This window comes from Andrographis paniculata, unplaced genomic scaffold (assembly GCF_009805555.1).
Source record: "Andrographis paniculata isolate CXL003 unplaced genomic scaffold, ASM980555v1 Contig83END, whole genome shotgun sequence".
In the NCBI taxonomy this organism is placed as follows: domain Eukaryota; kingdom Viridiplantae; phylum Streptophyta; class Magnoliopsida; order Lamiales; family Acanthaceae; genus Andrographis; species Andrographis paniculata.
This window is the reverse complement of record NW_026137621.1, coordinates 2363759-2388491: the sequence shown is the minus strand read 5'-3', so window position 1 is coordinate 2388491 and position 24733 is coordinate 2363759. Positions and strand designations below refer to the sequence as shown.

At 32.4% G+C, this 24733-nt stretch overlaps 3 protein-coding genes across 4 annotated transcripts; all 3 read left to right on the top strand.

The window, feature by feature from the left end:
- The first annotated feature begins 1217 nt into the window (after positions 1-1217).
- Positions 1218-8078, top strand: LOC127241736 (F-box protein SKIP16). The gene is made up of 5 exons (XM_051260918.1): positions 1218-1531; positions 2123-2845; positions 3090-3308; positions 3781-3887; positions 7726-8078. The coding sequence occupies exons 1-5, from the start codon at positions 1268-1270 to the stop codon at positions 7802-7804; spliced, it is 1392 nt and encodes a 463-aa protein (XP_051116875.1). The 5' UTR covers positions 1218-1267; the 3' UTR covers positions 7805-8078.
- Positions 8079-10023: 1945 nt separating this feature from the next.
- LOC127241692 (putative late blight resistance protein homolog R1B-16) lies at positions 10024-15483 on the top strand. The gene is made up of 4 exons (XM_051260868.1): positions 10024-12660; positions 12979-13102; positions 15185-15321; positions 15427-15483. The coding sequence occupies exons 1-4, from the start codon at positions 10024-10026 to the stop codon at positions 15481-15483; spliced, it is 2955 nt and encodes a 984-aa protein (XP_051116825.1).
- Positions 15484-19299: 3816 nt separating this feature from the next.
- On the top strand, positions 19300-21183 carry LOC127241579 (uncharacterized). 2 transcript variants are annotated; one of them, XM_051260697.1, is made up of 3 exons: positions 19300-19516; positions 19620-19700; positions 20963-21183. In XM_051260697.1, exons 1-3 carry the CDS (start codon positions 19403-19405, stop codon positions 20972-20974), a joined length of 207 nt encoding a protein of 68 aa, XP_051116654.1. In that variant the 5' UTR covers positions 19300-19402; the 3' UTR covers positions 20975-21183. The 2 variants fall into 2 exon arrangements, with proteins under 2 accessions (XP_051116654.1, XP_051116655.1); XM_051260698.1 differs by lacking the exon at positions 20963-21183 and adding an exon at positions 20714-20944.
- The last annotated feature ends 3550 nt before the right edge of the window (positions 21184-24733 follow it).

The window sequence follows — 24733 nt, the reverse complement described above, 5'->3', positions numbered from 1 at the left end:
ACAATTCATTTATACATAAAATTAAATACAAAAATATAAAAACTTGTTACATACTTACCCTAGTAATAAAATAGTATTATTTTTTAATCTATTATGAAATCACAAAGAGCACATTTGGAGTTGAACGGAGAAAGTATTTGAATAGAGTGATCCCTTTGTATTAATATGCATTGGTTATTTCCATTAATAGTAGTATATGAAATAGTTAATTCTTAAAAAATAAATATTTTAAGAATATATCTACCAGTTGCATAGATAAATAATTACCTTCTCAAAATTAAATTTCGATAAGAGAAAAATTGATAGGTTGAACGGTAAATTATAATTACATTAGTCATATTGCATTATGATGTGTTATACCGTGTCATGTTATGTTTTGTCATGAACTAAACTTAATTAGATTAGATTGGACACGAATCAACTTTGACTTTAAAATATATTTTTTAGATTTTTTAGATGGTAACGATAAACTAGAGCTCTAGTGTCACAAGACTAATAAAAACTTAATTCTATTTTTATATTTATTTTTATAATTTTATTTTTCTTATATTTTAAAAAATAAAAATAATCTGCGTGGCGGACACGTATTCGGCGCTGATCTAGCCGACACGTGTCCACCAGCCTGTCATGCAGATGCTATCTAGGCATTAAGGACTAAACTAAAAAAATTTCTAGTTTAAGACAACTTCTAATTACTGGACTCAAATGATAAAGGGGTCCGAAACTAAAAAAATATAATTTACACTTATTATATTTATAATTTCTTAAAATACCTTATTACCATAATTGAAACATCATTTTTGGTGTTTTTTTTTTTTTCTTTTATTTTAAAAATTCCGACAACAATCTTACTCTTGTCATATTGACACCTTCTATTGTAATGTTAATTTACTAGACATTAAATCGTTTTACTTTTAAGAATAATATCGATGAATTTAGTTTTACAAGAAGAAAAATTCTTTTAAGTACAAAAAAAAGTTCAACAAATTTTACTAAATAAATTAATAAATATTAACACAAAAACAAAACAGAAGAGGTAAGCAATAACAACAATCGGTAGCATTTTTACTATATGTGAAAATTTATTAGTAAATATATGTCTGTCGTTTAAATTTATTTTTATTTTTTTACATCTAAATTTATTATTATTTTTATTAATAAAAAAATAAAAAAAAAAATTTATTTTTACAAAAATGAAAAACAAGCGTGACCCACCACGCTCCCATTTTCAGTGCTGATCTCCCTCTTAGAGAAAAAGAGAGAGGCTATGAAATTCGCCTACCGACTTCCCAATTACAGACCAGAATCGATCAATCAAGCAACATCTATGGGTTTGGAGAGCGTTGGCGGCTTGGCGACGCACATCATCCTCTCCAAATTGGGTCCCAGGGAAGCTGCTTTCGTCGCTTGTCTCAACCGTCGATTTCATGTCTGGGCTTCCGATGACTACGTCTGGGCTCGCTTCTGCGCACAAGACCTTAATCTGTCTTCCCCTCTCGATCCTTGCGGCAATCCATGCCCTTCTTTTAAAGTCTGTGATACGACTGTCTTTATTTTTTTTTTTAATTTTTTTTCGATATTCCCGTTAAATCCTACTGCTAATTTGTTTAGTTTTAGAAATTTGTCTGTGAATTGAATTCTTGTATGAGTTTACAGTACATATATTGATTTTTCGCTTTACAGAAGTAGTGTGGTACTTAGTGTTAAAGGATAGAGTGGGAGTTGGTGAAGGTTAATTCAAGTTGTATGCTTTTGGGAACTCGTTTGTCTTGAAAGGTAAAAAAAATTGGCAATTTGATGTTTTTCTATTGCAAATAATTTTTCATCTTGATTGCTTAGAAGGTCGAAATGATTGTTTTGTTTTTTGAAACGATATAAACTGTTACTGAATATGAAAGTGAAAACACAGTTCACAATTTAGTTTAAACAGAATTGTAGTTTCTAATGTTTTGTGGATTTGTGACAGTTCATGTGATTCAACTCAGGTCACTAGTGTGTGAAGTTTATAGTCGGATATGCGTCAAAGTTGTAATGCTTTTCTAACACATTTTTTTAGTAAAGGACTTGCTGGAAAATGTGTGTTTCATTCAAATAAAATCTCTAAGTAGAATTTGATCTGCAGGTAGCTTACACAAAATGGAGAACAGAATTTTCAATGTACCCATGGCCGCTTGTTATGCGAGTTAACAGGTGCTGGCACAAGCTTAAAGAGTGGTTTGCCATACACTTTCCTGAGGTTTTGCCTACTTTGCGTAGAGGTGCATCAGAAGATGAAATTGAGAAGTTTGAGAAAACTTTGAGAATAAAACTGCCTCTCCCAAGTAGGGTAATATACAGATTTTGCAATGGTCAAAAACTACCAAATGAACACTACATTGGAAGCTTGCAGTCGAGTTTATTGGGTATCATTGGTGGCTATTCTTTATATGATCACTCGGTGAATGTTTTCTTGTTGCCTTTGAGCCAAGTGATACTCGATTCAAGGAGCGTTATGACACAGATGGGATTCAGCAGCAGATCAAAGCATATTGTGGTGGCTTCCTCTGCTACACACAGTGAAAAACTTTTCTTTCTGAACTGCAGCAGCGGTCAACTGTATGTTGGCACGAAGAATCTTGTGACAGATGGAGAAATGCTGCCTTGTGTGCCGGAGGCTTTGATAACTTCAGCTCGTGATTCAAAAGGTTGTCAACAGCAGGATGGTATGCTACTATGGCTTGAAGAACATGCTCGTCGCTTGCATGATGGAATTATCAAAGTTCGCCAAGAACATAAAATGCGAAGCATCAATCTGTTTCCAGAACAGCCGCCCCTCTGCTCCTGTGCAATAACAAATGGTGTAAAGGTATCCAATTTTGATGCCATAATTTTTAAAAATACATGGTTAACATTTTAGAATTTGCACTGATATGGTGTAATAATATCAAATCCGACTTTCTAAATCGCTAGTTTATTGTCACAAGTTTATGTTTGCGCAAATCAGCCGCTCCTCCCCGAGCATTTCTTATCCTGATTTTTCATGAAATATGCCCCCGCAATTGTAGTGACCCACTTAATTATATTGCAACTACTTTTTCGTTTGGTTATAGGTCCGTGCTTCGGCAGCATTTGTGCCCGAGTTCAGTAACCTTCAAGCTGAATCCGAAAAATTTTTATTTGCTTACTCCATCCGAATGTCTCTTTCACCTGAAGGATGTGTCATTAACGGGTTGACTGTCAACACTTGCCAATTATCCTGGAGACACTGGATTATTCGAACTAATGACGTTCTTGTTGCAGATGTCAATGGAGAAGCAGTGATTGGAAAGGTTTCTTTTTCTGTACTTTCTTCTTCTTATGCATTTATAAGATGGTCTTTATATGGTAGTTGATCTTATGTTCTTTAGTTGAACACCTGAAATGGGTCATGATGTGCTTTTATTAAAGTAGTTAAATGACTATCTGCATTACTTATGTAAATTTTTTTGAATGAAATTGATTGGATTCATCAAACCTGGTCTTAGAGTTATATTTTCTATTTCTGAATTTTCTTTTTCTTTTTAAAAATACAAAATAAAAAAAATAAAAAATTATTCGGACATTTTTGCTTGATTAATTGAGAGAGCTACATATTAAATAGATATGCTGGGTGTAATTATTGAGTAGAGTGTTAAAACATAGCCTACATGGTACAGTTTCCATCTTCTAAATCACCTTAAGCTCCAGTTACAGTAGTCTCTTATTGTGGTATTTCTACATGATTTTCTTCTAATTCTTCGTTACATATTCATATGCCTGCAGTTTCCACTACTCCGTTCTGGTAAGGAAGAGTTTGTGTATCAGAGTTGTACATCTCTACCTGCTTCCTCTGGATCTATTGAAGGCTCTTTTACTTTTGTTCCTGGAAGGTACACAGAATATTTATGCAGCTAGCTTTTGTTCGGCAATTAAATGTGTAACCCAGCATGCAATTACTCACTGCTTTTATACTCTGCCGTACAGTTTAATATTTATAGGGTTCACGCTTCATTGATAACCTGATCTAAGATGACTGGTCTCTTCTCTCTTCGGGTTCTTTCAATTGTTCTCAAATCTCTGTATTGATCAAAGACATGGCATGAGGAATGCTACATATTTGCATTGCATAATGATACCGTGTCTGCTTGTCCACTATTTACATAAAATTTGATCCTTCAGCAAGCATAGAAATTCGAATAGTAAATTGTATTTCCTGTTGAATTTAATGCTAGGAACTAGGAAGTGAGAATAATGTTAATGAAGACATTAAATCCTAACAAGATGAAATGGAAATTTAACTATACCTGTTGCTCAATATCTAGTAAATGTCGAATCCTGATACTTGGAACATAGTCCTGACATAATGCATATATTGTTATGTTCTGTGTCAAGTTGAACACAGATAAGTTAATATGACATTTGATTTAGACCAGGAGATGTGTAGAGAATTTTCTATCCATTCGTAAACCTTTAAAGAACAACATCAGAGCATGTTTTCCTCAAATACGGTAGAAGCATAAGATTACCAGTGACGTTCAAGAGTTCTGTATTTATCATGCTTTTCTAACTAGAGTACCCTGAATGCAAGTTTCCGTTGTCCTTAGAAAGTGCCATTGCACAAGACCGGAACATGATACTATCCACCTCACTTACTTTTATAATGAGAAAATCATTGAATATAATATAATGCATCAAAACTGAAAATTAGAACTATAACAAATACAAATTGAAAATTTAAATCTGAATACTGATTTGTTTTGATTGGAAAAACTAGAACCCTAAGTATGTTTTCTGGGTAATAGGCTAATGTTTAAGTTTGGGGAAGGAATAGGAATAAAATGTTGGGCAAAACCTAAACCTAAAACTTTCATACTATGGATAAATGACACTGTTTTCTAGTTGATATGAATACTACTCCCTTCGTTCCAGATTTTTTGTCCGTGATACTATAGATACGATAATTTAGGTAAAATATAATTAGTAAGTAATTAAGAAATATATTAGTAAAAATAATTATTATATAATAAAAATAATTATAGATTAGGATCAAGATAACTAAACAATTTAATTAAAATTAAAAAAATTATAAATTATGAAATTTAAAATGTGATTAAAGTGTACAATTATATTTTCAAAAAGAGTAAATGACAATATATGGGACAGACCGAAATGACAAATGTGGACATTTTATATGGAACGGAGGTAGTAGTTCGCTATTTATTTTGTGAGTACAATGGTTAATAAGGAAAGGGTGGAAAATTTTAACATGATTAGGATACTGATCTACTAAAAATATAGAATACTAATACTAAAAATTGATTATAATTTAACATAATAACTTTAAATTTTAAATGTTTTTTATTGAGAGCATTTCATTATGCATCTATTTTTGTTCTTTTCACCTAAAAAGGAAAAAAATGTTGAACTCTCTCAAAACCAAAAGATACAAAGCTAGGTCCACATGTATGTGGTTATGCTTATCATGCTTCAATGTAAAAAGTCCCTTAAAATTTCCCGCGCAGGTGAAAAGTAGAACTTGTCCTTGGTTTCATTCACTTGGATTTCTTCATTTTATTAATAATGTTCAGACTGGGACCAAATCTTACTGTTGTTTGATGTGATCAATTTGGGTCATAACACTTCAACAACCAAGATATAGGTTCTTTTGGCTAATCCAACAAGTGTATACTGGATTATAGATTCTTAAATTTGTTAAGGGTAGGTTCTCGATTTTAGCTGGTCGAAATAGATTTATTTGTTCACTTACTAGTATGTATCTTGCTTAGAATAGTTTTCATTTATAGATAAGTTTGGATTAAAGTTTGAGTAAAAACACGTGAAGGACTCTATCGGAGCTGAATTCTTTTGCCTGAATATTAGCTGTTGTTTCATACACATGTAAAAGAAAAATTTGAAGGTCTCCTTTTATTCACTTTTTGATCTTTTATAGTATTGGCTTTTTTTAGATGTGGCAGTTGTTTTCCAATTCCAAACACTTTATTCTTCTCATGGATTAAAGATTATTTTTAACAGGTTTGTGACTAGATTAGGCTGGTTGAAGGTTTCAAATTGCATATCTGATTGTAGCAACTATTTTGAGTAGTGCAGAGTTGTATCAGATTCCTATCAGCATTTTACCATGTAGAACGAGCTCGGAGAAAACGTGTAATTCTAGTTTGAGAAATAGATCTGAATCATAGACAAACCAATGAGCTAATTTGTATATGGCTCAACTATCTGAAGTTGTTAGTCCATGTCTTCCTCTGCATTTTAAGGGTAGGAAGTAGGCATAGAGAATGAATTACTAATTATCAAAGTTATTCTGAAACAAACTATTTTGGGTCTGTTCACTGTGTTTTTGAATAATACGATTCTCTATAAATATTATAAAAAAATATAATATACACATACATTAAAATAATATATATATAACAAGAAAGTAAAAAATTCAATACAATTTTATTTTATTTTTATTATTGATACAATTTTCTATACAAACATAAAAAAAAAAAAAAGGACAATATCATTAAAAAACACTAAGGGTGTGTTTTTTTTGGGGTTTTGATTTTGAGTTGGGATTTGAATAGTAAAAATTTTGAATTTGAATAGTTGTATGATGTGATATAAATAGGTGTTGATGTGATGTTTTGAATGTAAAATTGATTTTTAGTATAATATAAAAAATAAAAAATAGGTGTTTGATTTGATGTTTTTGGGGAAAAAAAATGGGATGAATAGCGTATTTAAAATCCAATCCCCCAAACAAACACACCCTAAGTGAACACACCCTATGTTATATCAAACTGTTAATAATGTTGATGTGGACTGTTTCATGAAATGGTTTATTTACATGTTCTTGCAATTCTAGACTCGTTTGAATCATGTTGCAAGCTTGATGGAACACCTGCTTAATCAAGTCCGCACCTCCCCGCTTTACCTGTTTTTATATTCAGACTAATAGCTCCCCATACTAGGCTTGTTTTTGTTTCTATGTATACTTTTATTAAGTTAGTCTCATCCCGTCCACATATCATTCATCGGTCCTAGCATTTAAAGTGCAAACTCTGTTGTTAAATGTAGGGAATGGTTATCAGCTCATGAAATATAGTTTGACGGAAAATGCTAACCATTCATACAATATGTGATGTATATTGTTAGCATGTGCTGTCTATTCTATTTTATATGTGTTGTACGTATTAATATATTTTGTTTGCAGAGATTAATTTTAGTATGTGCAGTGTAGACTATGGTCATGCATTGTATTTGTATTATATCAACATATATCTTATGATATTGGTATATAACCGCCTAGATGTAATTTTAGTGCTCGATCCCTAGTTTGCTCTTACTGTAACTTGTTCATATGTTTTTTACTTCTGTTGGTAATAATAGTACCTTTCATCGAGAGGTGGAGTCAAATAAAATCTTAATTACTTACATGAAGATAACAATAAAGTTGCTGCTGCGAGGTTACAATTAAAATTTAAATTCTTACATCCTGGCAATACCCCTTGACATGATATGGCTGGCATAACAAAAGCTAAATTATTTCGAAAAACTTGTCTGGCGCATGTGCTGATATCATTTTAATAATGGGCGGAAGGCCACTTCATTACAAACAATTCCACCGTGTTTTTTCACCTTCTTTCTTATGTTTTTAGGCTAAGTGTATATACGCCGTGAGAGTTGTTTCCACTGATGAATATGATTTTCTTGTGTCTTGTTCAGATTAGCCGATCCAAAAGACGGCCCATTCGCAGTTGAGGTAGCTAAGTTCCCACTTCAGCTTCCGGACTACATTTTCTAATGGCCTTGGCTATATAATTGATCTAGCGTGTTGGTTGAATTGAAGGAGTAGTCGTATTTTAATTGTTCTGTGATGTATGGTTGGTGTTCTTTATTTTATGGCTGAAACCTTTTGTTGTTAAGATATCGATTTTCGGATATAAGACAAGAAACCTCACCGGACCGACCGATCGATTGATCGGGTCAGGCCTTATGGTGTGGGCATCCTGCTGTCCTCTTTAGTCTGTACTGTGAATATGATACAAAGAAACGAAGGGTTTGAGATGGCCTGCCTAGTGTGCTTTTCCCGTTCGGCCGCTGGGAGTTTACCCGGTGCGCACTTTCGAGCCGAAAGTGCGGCGGCAGATTTTTATGTCATAAAAAAAACTTTGGAAGTTTTGGTAGTATTTAATTTTTAAAAAGTATTATATCAAAGATATATATATATATATTCATAAGATATCGTATTAAATAATACAGTAATTTTTTTTAAAAAAACTTTGTAACTCCAAAAGTTTCCAAAATTATCTATCTAATCGGAGCCGCATATTTGGGTTGGCTTGCTCTACTGTTTCAGAAACGATTATTATTCTGTGTGTGTTTTTTAGTTGAAATATTAGCCCTATTCTTTCAATATGAATTTTTAATTGTAATTTTCAAATAATAATAATATTTTATATAAAAGTAAAAAAAAAAAATTAAATATTTATTATAAAAAATCAAATATTCTATTATTATTAATTTTTTTTTTATAAAAAGTAATAATTTTAATTATAAATTTATATCTAAGAAATATTATCTTATACTCTAATAAATTTACATTAAGGTTGTCTTTCTTCTACCTCTCTGGTTTATTTATTTTTTGAATGATCACTTCCTAACCAGTTAAGAAAACTCAACTAATACATTAAGTTGTCATTCTAGTAGAAGGAGCTCGGATATTTAAGGGTTTGTTTACTTGTAAGATTGTATTCCTAATTTTACTATTTCAATTTTTTTTTCTTCAAAAATATCAAATCAAACATCTAATTTTTATTTATTTTATTAAACTAAAATTTGATCTATATTTAAAATATCACATCAATATATATTTATATCACATAAAAAACTATTTTAATTCAAAATTTTACTATTCAAAATAGAAAATCAAAATCAAATCCTCACAAGGAAATAGCATCCTATATTTTCTTTTACAAAAAATAATAGTAAAATAAAAGATAAATATCAATTTACTAACTATATTTTACCTAAATTATTGGTAAAATGTGAAAAAAATGTGCTTAGGCCTCCAAAAACAGGCCCCCTAATTTTCGGGTCGTGTCTGGTGTTGAATATTGTCTCACATTGCTAAATGTGTGGAACTTCCCTACTATATAAGAATTAAGGGTCACTTAACCTATCACCAATTAATTTTTAAGTTGGATGTCCGGATCCATTCTTAACATGGTATTAGAGTCATGCTGCCCCTATTGGGTTTAGGGTGTGTTCGGTTGTTGAATTTTATCAAAATTTTACTATTCATCCAAAATTTTTCCCCCAAAAACATCAAATCAAACCCCTATTTTTCATTTTTTATATTATACAAAAAATCAATTTTACATTCAAAACATCACATCAACACCTATTTATATCACATCATACAACTATTCAAATTCAAATTTTTTACTATTCAAATCCCAACTCAAAATCCAATCCCCCAAACAAACACACCCTTAGATGATTTCGAGATTATCATCTCGATTAAGGTCACTCCACTTATCATCAATTGATTCTAGGTTGGATGTCTGGATCCCTTCTTAACATCTAGCCCGGCCCGGTATGCCCAACCCAGTCCGATTTTAAAATTAATATTTAACTTTTAATAAATTTATATATATATATATATAAATGTTTAAAATAAAATAAAATTACCTTGATAAAAGTCTTATTTTGCATCTGAAACTAATTCAAAACTAAAAAAATTAACAAAATAATTTAAAAATAAAGAAAGAGCGGACCGGGACCGGGACCGGCCATTCCAGGCGGCTCAGCACGAGTTGTAATCGGGCCGGGCCGACCCATATTGCCACCACTACAAAAACGGATGGCCAGTCAACATAGAACAAGTCAACGTATTTTCCATCACATATCTTACATTCTTATCCATTGGAACATCTATCTATCTACTCCAACTGGTAATTAATGAGTTGCTCTTCATTACTGGCAATCTTGTGTTTGTTGCTTCAAATTTGTTGTAAGAAAATGGCGTATTATGCTGCTCTCGCTTCTCTCGTGCACTTACTCGAAGATATAATCCTTCACCATCATTACCCAAACTTCCTTCTCAGTAAACACCCAATCATGAAATCACTCCTACAAAAATTCAGCCTTCTCGAAGCATCACTGCAAAATTATTCATCCAGAGGCGACGAAGCCAGTGATCGTCTGGAAGCACGGATAAGAGACGTGTCGTATCGAGCACAGGACATCATCGAAATCAAGATCACAGACCAGATTGATTTCAGATCACATGTAATGGTAAGAATATTTTACCCTCTGATTTCAGGTCGTCGAACAGAAAAGAATTTCGAAGAAGAACTGCGTGAGGCGGAGGAAGAAGCTGATTCCATTTTCGAGGAGCTGAAAAAGGATTTTATTGTCGAGGAAAGGAATCTAGAAAGTGAAGATTCGCAGCTGAATCAACGGTGTAATAATTCTAGGGTTTCTACACTCCCATTTCGAAGAGACCATGCAATTATGGGATTCGATGAATATCTTACAACAATTAAGGATCATCTCTGCGGACATTCTTCCCAACTCCAAGTCATTACAATAGTCGGAATGGGCGGAATTGGCAAGACAACTTTGGCGAGGGCTGCGTTCGATGATCCGTTATCGGTTTATAACTTTGATCGTCGTGTATGGGTTGTTGCTTCGCAAGATTTTCGATTGAATCTAGTTCTTAGTAGCATTTTGAAATCGATGAATGTTAACATGGATGAATCGAGTGTAAGAGACGAGGGTTTCTTAAAGGAGAGGATATACAAGCATTTAATTGGTCGGAGATACCTCGTTGTAATAGATGATGTCTGGAGTACAAAAGTTTGGGATGATGTAAAGCATGCATTTCCAAATGTTTGTAATGGAAGTCGCATTTTGTTGACGAGTAGATTATCGGATGTGGCCTATTACGCCGGGGGATCTAATTTTATACACGAGATGAAGTTTCTAGATGCGGATGCAAGTTGGAATTTACTTCGAATGAAGGTGTTCGGACAAGAACATTGTAATATGGAATTGGAAGAGATTGGAAAGATTATAGCAATTAAATGTCGGGGGCTTCCCCTTGCAATTTGTGTAATAGCAGGTATCCTTTCTGGTGTCCGGACACTGCAACATTGGAGAGAAGTTGCGAGAAATGTGGGTTCTGTTTTGAGCGAATCTGGCGACAAACACTTGTCCGATATACTAACTCTGAGCTACAATAACTTGTCGCATTTGCTCAAAGCTTGTTTTCTATACATTGCAAGTTTTCCGGAAGACTTTGAAATCGACGTGCGTAGGCTTATCAGGTTATGGGTTGCCGAGGGATTCTTGAAATTAGTCAAAAAATTCCAAACCTTAGAAGAAGTAGCCGAGGAATGCGTGGAGGATCTCGTGAAAAGAAATCTTGTTATTATCACAAAACATAGGGCGAACGGGCGATTCAAGCAGTGCAAAATGCACGATGTTTTGAGAGATTTCTGTCGAGAAAGAGCCGTACACAAAGGTTTCTTTCACGGAATAGATTGGGAAAAGTGTTTCAAAAGGCATGAGGATGAATTGCGACATTCTTACGCTTATTCCGAGCCTTGGGAGGCACACGGCGCGCGTAAATATGTTAGAACAATTCTATGGTCTAACAGATTCTACAACAATAAGAATGCCTATGTTTGGGAATGCCTTAGACTTAGATTGTTGAAAATATTCGATGTATATGATGAAGATGGATATCGGCTTTCTTCCGCCCCTAAAGCATTTTCACGAATGTTTCATCTCAAGAACATCACTCTACAACCTCTCTGGCGCGAGGATTTCCATCTTCATCGACATATATTTCAGCTTCAAAATCTCCAAATCTTGGTTATCGGTAGCTCATATTTTCACTCCCCGATCATCAAATCGCCGTCTGAATTTTGGCAGCTGCGGCGGCTGAGACATTTTATAGTTTCTCCGGCAGCAACACTGCCGCCACTTCAGGTGGCGCCGCCTGCGGCGACACTAGAAGATCTACAAACACTTCAGAAAATAATGAATTTCAGATTCACTAACAACGCCATTCGAATGATTCCCAACCTAAGAAAATTAAAATTCATCATCCGAAGTAGGAAAACCAATGGGATCTTGGAGGATTATTGCCTCGGAAATTTAGTTCATTTGCGCCGTCTTGAGGAGCTTAAATTCGAAGTTTTTGTCGACGCGGATCTAATCCGTGCTTCCCTAGAGGATACCTTTGTCTTCCCGCGGAATCTTAACAAGTTATCTTTGCTTGGCTGCAGATTCTCATGGGATAAAATGTCGACAATTGGTTCCCTTCTGAATTTGCAGGTTCTTAAGCTCAGTGTTTTTGCATTTGATGGAGACGAGTGGGAACCCATCGAAGGAGAATTTCTGCAGCTGAAGTTCTTGCTGATGGATCACTTAGATCTCAAGCATTGGAGAGCAGACAACACGCATTTCCCGCGCCTTCAACACCTCAAAATTGTTAAGTGTAGTTTCTTAAGGGAGATTCCCATAGAAATCGGGGAGATTCCAACACTTGAGTCTATTACATTAGAGTTTACATTCTTGGCAGCAGATTCCGCGAAGCTTATTCTTGAAGAACAACGAAGCCTCGGAAATGATGTTCTTCAAGTGCTTGTTCGTGAATAGCTTTGTTAGAGTTGTCGCCGTTTAGACAGAGTTTCTTGAAAATTTTTGAAAATAATTCAAGTGTGGATATTTGACGATAATATTTTTTGAAATGAACAAAGTATTTTATGTGTGATTTTTTTAAAAAGAAACTCATGTTACTGTACAGTAGACCTTTGGCTACTTTTTTTAGTATAACTCTTTTGTTTCATCTCAGATTGATTTGTCGTTTAAGTTAGACTTATTGGCAATAACAAAATTGTAAAATATTCGATTAACAAAATATTTCATGTGTCGATTCGACTATGAATCGGGTATTGGATGTAGTCACTAATTGAAGACTTAAAGCAAAGGCAAAAAGAACTTGAGTATTGTGAAGTCCAACCTAAGGTATTGAGAGAAGTACTATACATCTTGCCGTTCAACCGACTGCCTGTTAGCCGGGCCGATGGTGAGGCGCCATTCTTGCAAATTGACTTGACTGTAGTTTTGCTAGATAAAATTGATTCAAATTAAGATAATTTTAAATTACTTAGAAAAAAATAAAAACAATACTTCGATATGATCGACCAGATATGATAGGTTCAGGGACCGCAGACGGATCAGCATCATCTGAAGACTAGGTCGGAGGTGGATCAGAAGTCTCAACTCAACTGAAAGTGGATCAGAAGCCTTAATTGGAGATGAATCAAAGATCTCAATTTGGAACAAGGATCCGGTGTAAGTTTAAAGTAATAAATAATCAATTTCAATTCACAAGATCTTGAACTTTATGATTCTCACAAAATCATATAAATGCGTATATATACAGACCTTGGTTGGAAACCATTCTCTCTCGCAGAACGACATGTTGGATCCTCTGGTTGAGATGATGAATTGGATGCTCTAATTTGGATGATGAGTTGGATCTTTTTTTTTTAGAGGATGAGTTGGATCATCTGGTTTCTCCCTCCTAGCCTCAATGCCAGAACGCATAAGTTTAAATTTTTCGTGTGTAATAGAATAGATCTGTTTTGACCTTTTATAGGCGGAGGGAGGACCATAATCCTTTGCATTAAAATCATTATCCCACGTTCTATCAACGTGGGATTACGATAAAGTGGTATTAAACCACTATTAATTTGACTAGACTAATTCTACTTAATATTATCATTTATTTATTTTATTTTATTTAAACCATCCATAATTAATAAATGACACGAGATCATATGGAGGCGGTGATGAAGCCGTAGGATCAGGATCAAGAAACAACGGAGGACATGCCATCAAGAAGGAAGGTGAACCAGAAATAGATAGGACATAAAATTTAAACACGGTGGAAAACATGGCACTCTCCCAAAAAGTAACATGACGAGATATACACAACCATTTAGAAATCCGATCGCAAAGCCTATAACCTTTATGCTTTACCCCATAACCAGAAGACAACATAAATGCGCACGAAGTTCCAATTTGAAACGTTCATGCGGAGGTAGATCTGTTACTCGAATCGAGCCGTTCGTGAACTCGGTTTGGTTCGGCTCGGTTAAAGCTCGTTTGCAAACATTAACAAATCAAACCGAACAACATAAACAGGAACAAACTCAAATCCTATTCGCAAATGTTCGTTAAAATAATATATTATTATATATAAAAATTATAATTTATAAATAAATAAAGTATTGATTTAAAATAAATTAATAAAATAATTTTAAATTTCAATTAAACAAATAATTTCAAATTAACAATAATTTTAAATTTTAATTTCAATTAAAAAATAATCTTAGATTAATACATAAAATATCATTCATATATATATTAAAAGTAAAATAATATATTAAAGTATTAATTATTTATAATTAATATATTTCTAATTTTTTTATTTTCAAATTTTCAAACTCTAATTTACTCATTTTCTACAGACAACTCCAACTTTAGCCCGCGGCTCCTGTTCTTTATTTATTACCTCTCTCAAACTCTCATCCTCACTCGCTCTGTCTCACTTGTCCGAGTATCAGATTGTTGCCGCCGTCTTCTTCCACAGTGCACAGCCACCGTCTTCTTCCACCGTTTGCCGTCGTCGACAGTCGTCGCGTTTGCGAGCCCACAGTCCTGCCGCCAGCTCCCGTCAGTACTCCAGTCCGTGCAACAGTCACGCCGCCTTCGCCCGCCTCTTCTTCCACCTTTTGACCATCCGCAGCCCGCCTCCTTCCAATCCGAGCTCCAACGGATAAATTTGTATTTATTTTCACGGTACATTTATTTATCGATTTAGAAGCTCTACCTTTCTTTGAAATTCTGAATACATATGAACATACATATATATATATTGAAATTCACTTCAACCGCCGACCTCTGTTCTGACTTTTTCTTTCTTTATGAATATATATTACGGTTCACAGATGCATATATAAATATTTAAATAAATATTCAATTTGATTATCATGACTATATATGCAAATTCCTATATCTATTTCAATAATATTCAATTTGGTCATCATAATTTTCAATTTAGATAAAGATTTTCTAATATTTTTCTTATTTGTAATTGTAGCTATATTTCAAAGTCAATTCCAAGAAGGTTCATCTGTTGTTCCTATCATGGATTCTGTTGATCATCTTGTTGAACAAGTTCCCATTGATGAAGGTGAGGATGATGAAATGCACGAGGACGTCGATTTGGAGATTCTTGTTGATAGTCATCAAAAGGATAAAGAAAAAAACATGGAAGAAAATAAGGAGACTTATAACAAAAAAAGTCAAGCTAAGATATCGTATATGTGGCAACATATGAAGGATTTTCTCAAGAAATCCGGGAGGAACGACAACTACTTACAAGTATCATCTGAATAGTTGCATTAAAACATCCTTGCCTTCGGAACAGCAGGTTCTTTCTTTCACTACCGAATCTCATTTGGAAGGGATAACTTCGATTACCAATTATTGGTACGAACATGCTAAGGTACGGAAACTTGCATCCCATATGATTTTGGCTCATGAATATCCTTTTCTGATGGTGGAGTATGTCATTTTCAACAAGTTTTTTAAAGTTATTTCTCTATTTTTATCAAAAGATTAGTAGACATACTGTAAAGAAGGATTGCATGACTACTTTTGAATATGAAAAAAAAATAATAAAATAATAAAATAAAATAAAATAAATTGAAATCAATGTTAAAGGTTGTTACAAGAATTAGTCTAACAACTAACATGTGGAAGTCGAACCAAAAGGTTCAATATATGATGGTGACTGGACACTTTATGGATGACAATTGGATATTACAAAAGAAAGTGTTGAATTTTTGTAATGTTCCACCCTCATATACAGGTGTTATTATTGTTGATGCACGTAATAGATGTTTCATTGATTGAGAATTTAAAATAAATTATCTAGTATTACAGTTGATAATGCTTTTTACAATGATTAGTGTGTGAAGAGATTGAAAGATGATTTGTTGTTGAAAAAACAATTAAGTATTGGGGGAAAGATATTTCACGTTCGTTGTTGTGCACACATTCTGAATTTGTTGGTGCAAAATGGTCTTAATGAGATTGAGTCTGTGGTTCATTGTGTTTGGGATGGAATAAAATATCTGTGTAATTTTGAAGCGCGTCTCATTGAATTTAGAAAGATAAAAAGCAACTCTTTTTGTCTCCGAAAAAGTTATTTCTTGATTGTCCAACACAATGGAATGATACTTATATGATGTTGGCTTCAGCTTTATAGTTTAAAGATGTCTTTTCTAGATATGTTGATATAGATGTTAGATTTCTTTATGTGCCGACTGAATTTGAGCTGAACCAAATGGAAGATATTTGCCAATTTTTAGGAGTTTTTCATGAGATTACAAATATGATTTCTGGATCTGAATATACAACGGCTAATATTTTCATCCCTGAGTTGTACTGGATTAAAGAGCTTCTTAATGAGAAATCACACGTCATTCTTCTCATATGAGGTCTATGGAATGGAAGAGAAATTTGACAAATATTGGGGAGAGAGTAATGTGTTAATATCTTTGGGTGCTATTTTAGATCCAAGATATAAAATTGAGCTTATTGATTTTGCTTTTCCAATAATTTACGGTGATGATGAAGCTTCAATTTACATGGGTGAGATCAATAAGATTTTGTATGATCTTTATAATGAGTAGCCAAAACCGAGCGGACGGCGCGGGCGGTTCGGTTGAAGACCATACTCCATGGTCACATCCTCCACTGTCACGCTGCCGTTGCCGTAAACCAGGTCGATGGCGCAGCCGCTATGTCCGATGACTCTGTCGCCGCAGGTTTGGTTCGCCTGTTTGTAGTAGACAAAAAACTCCCTCTGCGAAACAACATGTCCGTCAATCTTTCATCTTGGTTGCCCATAGCCTGCATGCCCGTCCACCGCCGGCAATGCGTTGTGCAGACGAGTAACTGCCTCCAGCGAATACTCACCGGAGAGGCGAGAATAACTGCCGCCGTCGACTATGGCCTCAAAAATTTGGTACGTCGATAGGGGAGGGAGCTTCCGAACCTCTCCGGTCAACGGATTCCACAGAAACATCTCCGCTTTCACGACTACGGCGCCAACGACGATCCAGCCCCGGGAAGATCCGCAGCAGCACCGCTGGCCTTCCACCGGTACTATTGGTGTCTCCTGCAGCTTCGAATTTGGACAAGATCTTCCATGGCGGCTCGTAGGTTGTCGGCGGCGTTCCATGATTTTGAAACGGTTCTCAAGCGAACTCGATCGGCTGTGAAAGCTTCCCCAATATAAGTTCTGCAATGTCGTTGGGAAGTCCCTCGATTAGAACAGATGGCGAGGAAGAATCGCCAGCCATTGGAACAAGCAAACCATGTGTGGCAGGTGTCCTGCGGCGTCGGAGGTTTAAACTCATGACCTCACGGTCATACATCTAAATCCCACACTACTCGACCATCCCTTACGGAACAATGATGCCCTCCCTCTTAGATATATAGGCAGAAGTTGTGTTTTTTAACATTATTTTTCCAAAATTTAATATTTGGATTATATATATTTTTGTTATACAGGAAATCTTATCAAATTTAAATATAAAATCAAAATCAAATCTTTTTAAACAAAATTTGAGAAAACAAATATTTCTTCCGTCTCAAATCAAAGATTTTTTGGATTTGGTAGAAAAATAAAAAATAATTAATACTCCATTCGTCTCATATTTATTTATTCATTTATTTTTTTCATAGAGTTTTAAAAATATTAGTATTATATTGGGATGTAATAGAAATAAAAGTAAAATGACTAAACTAATCTTATTAGTATTATATGATATAAAAGTAATGATGTGTAATATATTGTAAATTGAAAGGATATTTGTAACGTTAGGTAGATAATACAATTACTAAAAAAAATGAAATAGATAGTTTGTTATGGGACCGACCAAAATGAAAAAATTTGATAGATTGTTAAGGGACGTAATGAATAGTATTTTATTAGTTAGTGAGAGTGTGTAAGAGTTTTAAGTATTTTTGTCATTTGATTTTATGTACTCCCCCATCATCCAAATATATTCTCATTTTTTTTATTTGGTTGTCATTAAAATTTATTTTTATTTTTTTTAGTAAAAATATACTACTTTTTATAAAAAAATAAAAAATAAAAAAAAATAATAATTTTTTTTTATTTTTATTAATTTTTCTTAAAACTCGTGCCCGATCAAATGATCACACAATTAGATGACAAATGGAGTATAGAGTAATTTAAATAAAAATTAAAAGGTATTTTAGTATTAATGTATGATTATTTTTTCCAAAAATATGAAAAAAAAATACTTTAAAGTGGAATAGACAAAAATAATAAAAATAATATTTTGAATTGGAATAAAGACGGTACAGGACTAAAGTATCTACTTTCTTTATTTATTTGTACATATTCTTATATATTTTTATTATATAATAATATTTTTATATAATATTATATTTTAATGTTTAAAATATTAACCTATATAACTTTTAATAATTGAAATTATTCAAAATAAACCAATGTATATATTAATTAAAAATAATATAAAAAGAATCGTAATATAATATAAACGTTATAAAATAAATATATTAACAATATAACTTGAATTATTATTTTTATGGTCAAATCGAGTTCAACAATTTAATTTAAGCACTAATTGAAAATATTATAATTTTCACTAGTCATTTAGTTTAATTGAATATGAAAAGATAGAAAATTAATTAATGAAATTTAAATGTATTTATAGATAATTTATATTAAATTTAAACTTTAAATTTGGATAGTTTTTAATTTTGTTGATATAAAAAAATATTATTCTCTCCGTCCCACATAATTTATTCCTATTTATTATTTTTTTCGTCTCATATAATTTATCTCTTTTTTTTTAAAAAAAATATGATTATCTATTTTAATCGTATTTTAAATTTTATAATTCTTTTATTTTGATTAAAATATTTATTTATTTTAATTTTAATATATAATTATTTTTACTAAATAATAATTATTTGTATTTATAACCAAAATTTATATATTTTAATTTTATTTTAAATTTTATAATTCTTTTATTTTGATTAAAATATTTATCTATTTTAATTTTAATATATAATTATTTTTATTAAATAATAATTACTTTTACTTATAACCAAAATATATGAGGAGGAGGAAGAGGAAGTATCTTTTAAAAAAAACGCAGTTGATGTAAAAGAACGCATACGTATGGGTATGTAGCTCCAACAAAACACCGACCCGCACAACAAAACACAAAACGAAGGAGGAAGTGAAAGCATGATTCGAACGAGGTTGCTGTGGTTCACTCTTGGTTTCGCCTCCGCCTCTGGAGCTATTGCCCAATTTGTTTGCAGAGATCTTTGGGCCGATCGCAATTCCCGCTCTCGAGAGGTACGGTTTTCGCCGAAACCCCTTCCCGTTTTTGATGGATTTTATCAGACGCGCTCCTTCTTTTCCATCAATTTTAAATCGCTGAATGTTGTTGAAATCGCAGTTGATGGACAAGTTCAATGCGTTGGATGCTCGGGTGTCCAATATGGAATCCGTCGTTTCCAGCAGCTCAACTTCATCTCAGGTGCGTTGAAATTTTGCTTATATTCCCCAATTTTTGTTTTCGTTTCAGGTCATTTTTGTTTTCCTTCGTTCAAAATTATGTAAGTTTTGGAAGAAATTAGTGCGATCGATTTGTGTGGATGTGTAATTTCTAACATACTATTATGCCCGAGGCTAAACTTTCTTCTGGATTTGGTTGTGTGTCTCAGCTAGGTCAAATTTGGGGATAGCTATTATGACCCTACAGATTGATAAAATTCGATATATACATGTATAAATATCTATAGTACCCTCAATTTACATGAAAATAGGGTTCTTATAATCTGTAGTTGATTGTTTGTACTTGCAGCAGTGCTGTATAGTTCTAAAAGTGAAAAAATAAAAAAAATAAAAAAAATCAGAGAAGCACTGGTATAGATTTGATCTTTGCAAACTGGCCGGGGAAGCCTTTGAGGGAAGAGTGTAAAGAATGCAAAGGGATGTAATGGGAACAGTGAAAATTATGATTTTGGTCACATAATATATTGTTCATTAAGCAACGTTGTTATGAAATGAGGGAGAGAAGGATCATGCTTTGGTTGCTGGATAGACGAAGATCTGGTAGTGGCTTAACTAGGCATCGAGCTGAGGTATTGGGGCTTACCGAGTGAGCGAGTCCAAATGGACTGGTGATTGTAGGTCATGGTCCACGAACTGCTTGCCATCCATTGCTTAATGTAGAAAAGTGGTTACTCGGCCATGGTAATTGTGGCCCGTAGGAAGGAATTTTAGAGTTAAGAACTCCCCTTTCATCGTGGAAGATTGTAAGGGTGTGTTTTTTGTTTGGGGGTTTGGATTTTTTGTTGGGATTTTAATAGTAAAAATTTTGAATCGGCGATGATGTAATGTTTTGAATGTAAAATTGATTTTTAATATAACATAGAAAATGAAAAATATGTTTGATTTTATGCCTTTTGGGTGAAATTTTTTAGAGAATAGTAGAAATCTAGTTACGAGACCCAAGTTATGGGCTCATATCGAATCAGTCTTGTGCAGGATTGAATTAGAAGATGTGCCATATTGACAACTATGGCTTAAATTTGTCTGTTCGAATATGTTAGAAAAACAAAACCAAGAATGAATTTAATGAATGTTACACTTGCAAGCATAGGCCCTTTTGGGTTAATCCTTGCTTGTATTTGTCTCGGAGCATCCTTGTATGAGTGTTTTTGTACAATATATGATTCTTTCTTCCACCTTGCGATCCATTCGACACATTTAGCATTATTATCTGTCTATGATCAGCATGAGGGCTGACTGATTCTGGGATGAAGGAGATCAACCATCCTGTGGTTTTTGCGCGCACTCGAAGAAATAGATGTCTTATTGCAGCTTCTTTCTTTGTAAGAGTTTAATAAAGGCAGTAAGTAGGTCTTCTTCCTCTGTTTTGATGATGCTTTGAAACGCTATGCTCTGAAGGCTTTATTAATGAGTGTCTGTTTTAGACACATTTTGCCCATTCACAACTACATATTTATTTTTGCTTCATGTCATATACCCTGCTGCTGTTGTTATCGGTTCGTTTTGGTTGGGGGTTTGGATTTTGAGTTGGGATTTGAATAGTAAAAATTTTGAATTTGAATAGTTGTATGATGTGATATAAATAGGTGTTGATGTGATGTTTTGAATGTAAAATTGATTTTTAGTATAATATAAAAAATGAAAAATAGGGGTTTGATTTGACGTTTTTGGGGAAGAAAAATTAGACGAATAGCGTAAATCCAATCCAATCTCCAAACAAACACACTCAAAAACTTGTATTTTGTTCATTTTTTAAAAAAAAATTTAAATTTTGTTTAGATAGAATTTTTTATGTGATATTTTGTAAGAAAAAATGTTGTATTTTGTTTGAAAACTGTGGGAGCAAGCAGTGGCGGGCCTATTAAGCTGCTCCATCTCAATTTTACTTTTACCCTATTTTATTAAATTTTTTTATATTTAAAAGAATAATATATATATATAATTTATAGAAAATATTTAAAATAAATAAAAAAATTTTAATAAGAAAGTGCATTAGTTTTTTTTCCAAAATATAATATATCAATATTTACTAATAAAAAAGGTTGTTTTTTTTTTTTAATTTGGACTATATTTGATGTAATAATTAATATTTAACATTAGTATGAAAAAGTAAATATAAGCTTATTAAGTGGACGGTAGTATTATTAGTTTACAAATAAAAAATTTATTTTGTAAATTTAAAAATTTTGCCCCCCTCCCCCCCTCTAATAATATTTTTCCGCCACTGGGAGTAAATAATATTTTTTTCACTCATATTTATCTATCTATTTTTTTTTTTTTCACGAAGTTTTAGAATTATTAGTATTATATTAGAATACAGTGAAATAAAAGTAAAAAGACTGAATTATTAGTATTATATTGGAATACATTGAGTAATATATTGTAAATTGTAAGGATATTTACAATTAGATATATAGTACAATTATTAAAAAAATATATATATATATATTTTGTTATGGGTTGATCAAAATGAAAAACACACCCTTCAGTCTTTTTTTTTATTATTATAATTATGACTAAGATGAGTATAAAGACTAAAATTATACGCTATATCCCACCCCATATAACTTTTTTTTTTATTTTTAATAAATTTATTCATCGTAAATATAAATATGTTTAAAATATAAATTAATTTAATTAAATTCTTAATTCCGTATTTAGTCAAAAAAAAAATTATTTTTATCTCATTTTTAATAAATGAATAGTATTATATAGGTTTTAAATTTTTCATTATTTATAAAATTAGTTTAAGTTGATTATAAATAAATATACTATTTTTTTTATTTGTATTTTACAAAATTTTATTATGTATAAAATGATATTTATAGTGTACACTCATTTCTGTCCTAGTTTAAAATTTACTATTTCATTTATTTCATATCAAAATATTATTTTTCTATATTTTAGAAAAAGTAATTTTACATCTAAAATTAAAATACCTTCAATTTTTAATTAAATTATAAATATATTATTACAATTATATATTTTATTGAAATATAATCTAAAAATATTTAAATTATATTTTAATTTTTTTAATTATATATATTAATTTATATTTTTTTGTCAACAACATTACTCGTATAAAAAAATATAAAATAATTTATTAATTTAAACTATTTAAATAATCGTATTCGGAACAAATAGACCATCTGTTCCGATGCGAATAAAGTATATTTTTCGCTCAAAATACATTATAATTAATTATCAATTAATAATAGCTTTTTCAATAGTGTATAATATTGTCCTTATCTACCATTGATCTTTCAATTTTATATATTTATTTAATTATTTTTAATTTAGGAGATGTGATCTCCTGGTAACAACATACTATAATCTTATGTTACTGTCTATTTATTGTAATTTGCAGTGTATTTTGGTCATATATTCTTACACAATATGTATAATATCCATCCATCCTACTTAAACATATTTAATTACGTTTTTATAATAAATTTAAAAGTAGGGTAAACTGTTTTTTAGTCCCATAACTGGACCCCCTCATCATTTTAGTCTCGTAAGTGGAGCGTGTCGCAAATTAATCCCATAAGTGAAAAATTCTCGTTGTTTTAGTCCTCCAGCGCCGGAGACGCCCGCGTGGCTCGCCGGAGGTGACGTGTCCGCCAGGTCAGCGACACATGGCGCTGACCTAGCGGACACGTGGATTTTTTTTTATTATTTTTAAAAACTTATTTTTAATTTTTTAATTTGATTTAATTTTAAAAAAAAAAAAAAAATTGAAAAAAAATAAATCCACGTGTCCGCCAAATGTCGCTGATCTGGCGGGACACGTCACCTCAGGGGAGCCACGCGGGCGTCTCCGGCGCCGGAGGACTAAAACAGCGAAAATTTTTCACTTATGGGACTACTTTGCGACATGCTCCACTTACGGGACTAAAATGATAAGGGGTCAGTTATGAGACTAAAAAAACAGTTTACCCTTAAAAGTAATAGTATTTTATTAGTTAATAAAAATGTGTAAGATAATTTTGTCAGTTTTGCTTTCGTGCTTTTCTTTATAAATTAATTATATATATAATAATATATTTGTATGTTGCGTAAAAGTTAAAGATATTTTATTATTTGTGTAAAAATTAAAAATATTTTAGTATTTGCTAGAATTTGTGTGATTAATTTTATTATAATAGAAAATAAATATTTTTGAATAGACGCACGGAAATGATAGCAATTATACTTTCGAGACGGAGTGAGTAATAGACTACTAATGGTGCCTAGTATGTTTGGTTGTGGGTTTTGAATTTTGGACTTGAGTTTCGCACAGTAAACTTTTTAATTAAAATAATTATTTGAGTAATATAAATGTGTTAATATGATGTTGTGAATAAAAAAATAAATTTCAATAATAAATAAAAATTAGACATTTAATTTGATATTTTTTAGGAGAATATTATTTTTTGAATAATAAAAAATCAAAAAATATATTTGAATTCGATATTTTTATGAATAGTAAAAGTACGACCATGTCAAATTAGATGTCCCGCAAGGTGAGCCAAGTGTCACGGTCGGACTTTTGAGCGGTCACATGGCGGTGGTTTTTCTACACTTAGCACTTTTTCATTATGTCAAACACTTCACTCAAACTCACTAGCATCTTTTAGAAGGTTTCGGAAGGTGGTAGAACTTGGCATTAATAAGGTAGTTGGGGGTTGATGGTTGATTGTTGGTAGATGACATTAATTCGGTAGTTGGGGAAATAGCATTTACTCATTTGGCTTGTATAAATAGGTGTTTGCGCCTCATTTGTAAATCATCCAAGTCTTAGCAATCAAAAACATTTTTCTCCACACTTTCTCTTTCTAGTTCTCTCTCTAGAAAGCCTTTGGCTTTTGTGGTGCTTGGCCGAGTTGGGAAGCTTGCCTTTGTAGCCGACAGGAGTGAGTTGCTAAGGGGCGCACGGTTACTTCGAGTGAAGAAAGTTAACCCGTGACACGTGGTATCAGAGCAACGATCTTGACAAGCGGTGGGAATGTCGGGAGA

Excerpts from the sequence above, each read along its gene's own strand:
- LOC127241579 (XM_051260697.1), top strand. The coding sequence starts at position 19,403 with ATGATTCGAACGAGGTTGCTGTGGTTCACTCTTGGTTTCGCCTCCGCC. Across the intron at positions 19,517-19,619 it reads GCAATTCCCGCTCTCGAGAG|TTGATGGACAAGTTCAATGC; the intron begins GTACGGTTTTCG and ends TTGAAATCGCAG.
- LOC127241692 (XM_051260868.1), top strand. The coding sequence starts at position 10,024 with ATGGCGTATTATGCTGCTCTCGCTTCTCTCGTGCACTTACTCGAAGAT. Across the intron at positions 12,661-12,978 it reads ATGATGTTCTTCAAGTGCTT|TCACTAATTGAAGACTTAAA; the intron begins GTTCGTGAATAG and ends TATTGGATGTAG. Across the intron at positions 13,103-15,184 it reads GCCTGTTAGCCGGGCCGATG|CTATATTTCAAAGTCAATTC; the intron begins GTGAGGCGCCAT and ends TTGTAATTGTAG.
- LOC127241736 (XM_051260918.1), top strand. The coding sequence starts at position 1,268 with ATGAAATTCGCCTACCGACTTCCCAATTACAGACCAGAATCGATCAAT. Across the intron at positions 1,532-2,122 it reads ATCCATGCCCTTCTTTTAAA|GTAGCTTACACAAAATGGAG; the intron begins GTCTGTGATACG and ends TTTGATCTGCAG. Across the intron at positions 3,888-7,725 it reads TTTACTTTTGTTCCTGGAAG|ATTAGCCGATCCAAAAGACG; the intron begins GTACACAGAATA and ends TGTCTTGTTCAG.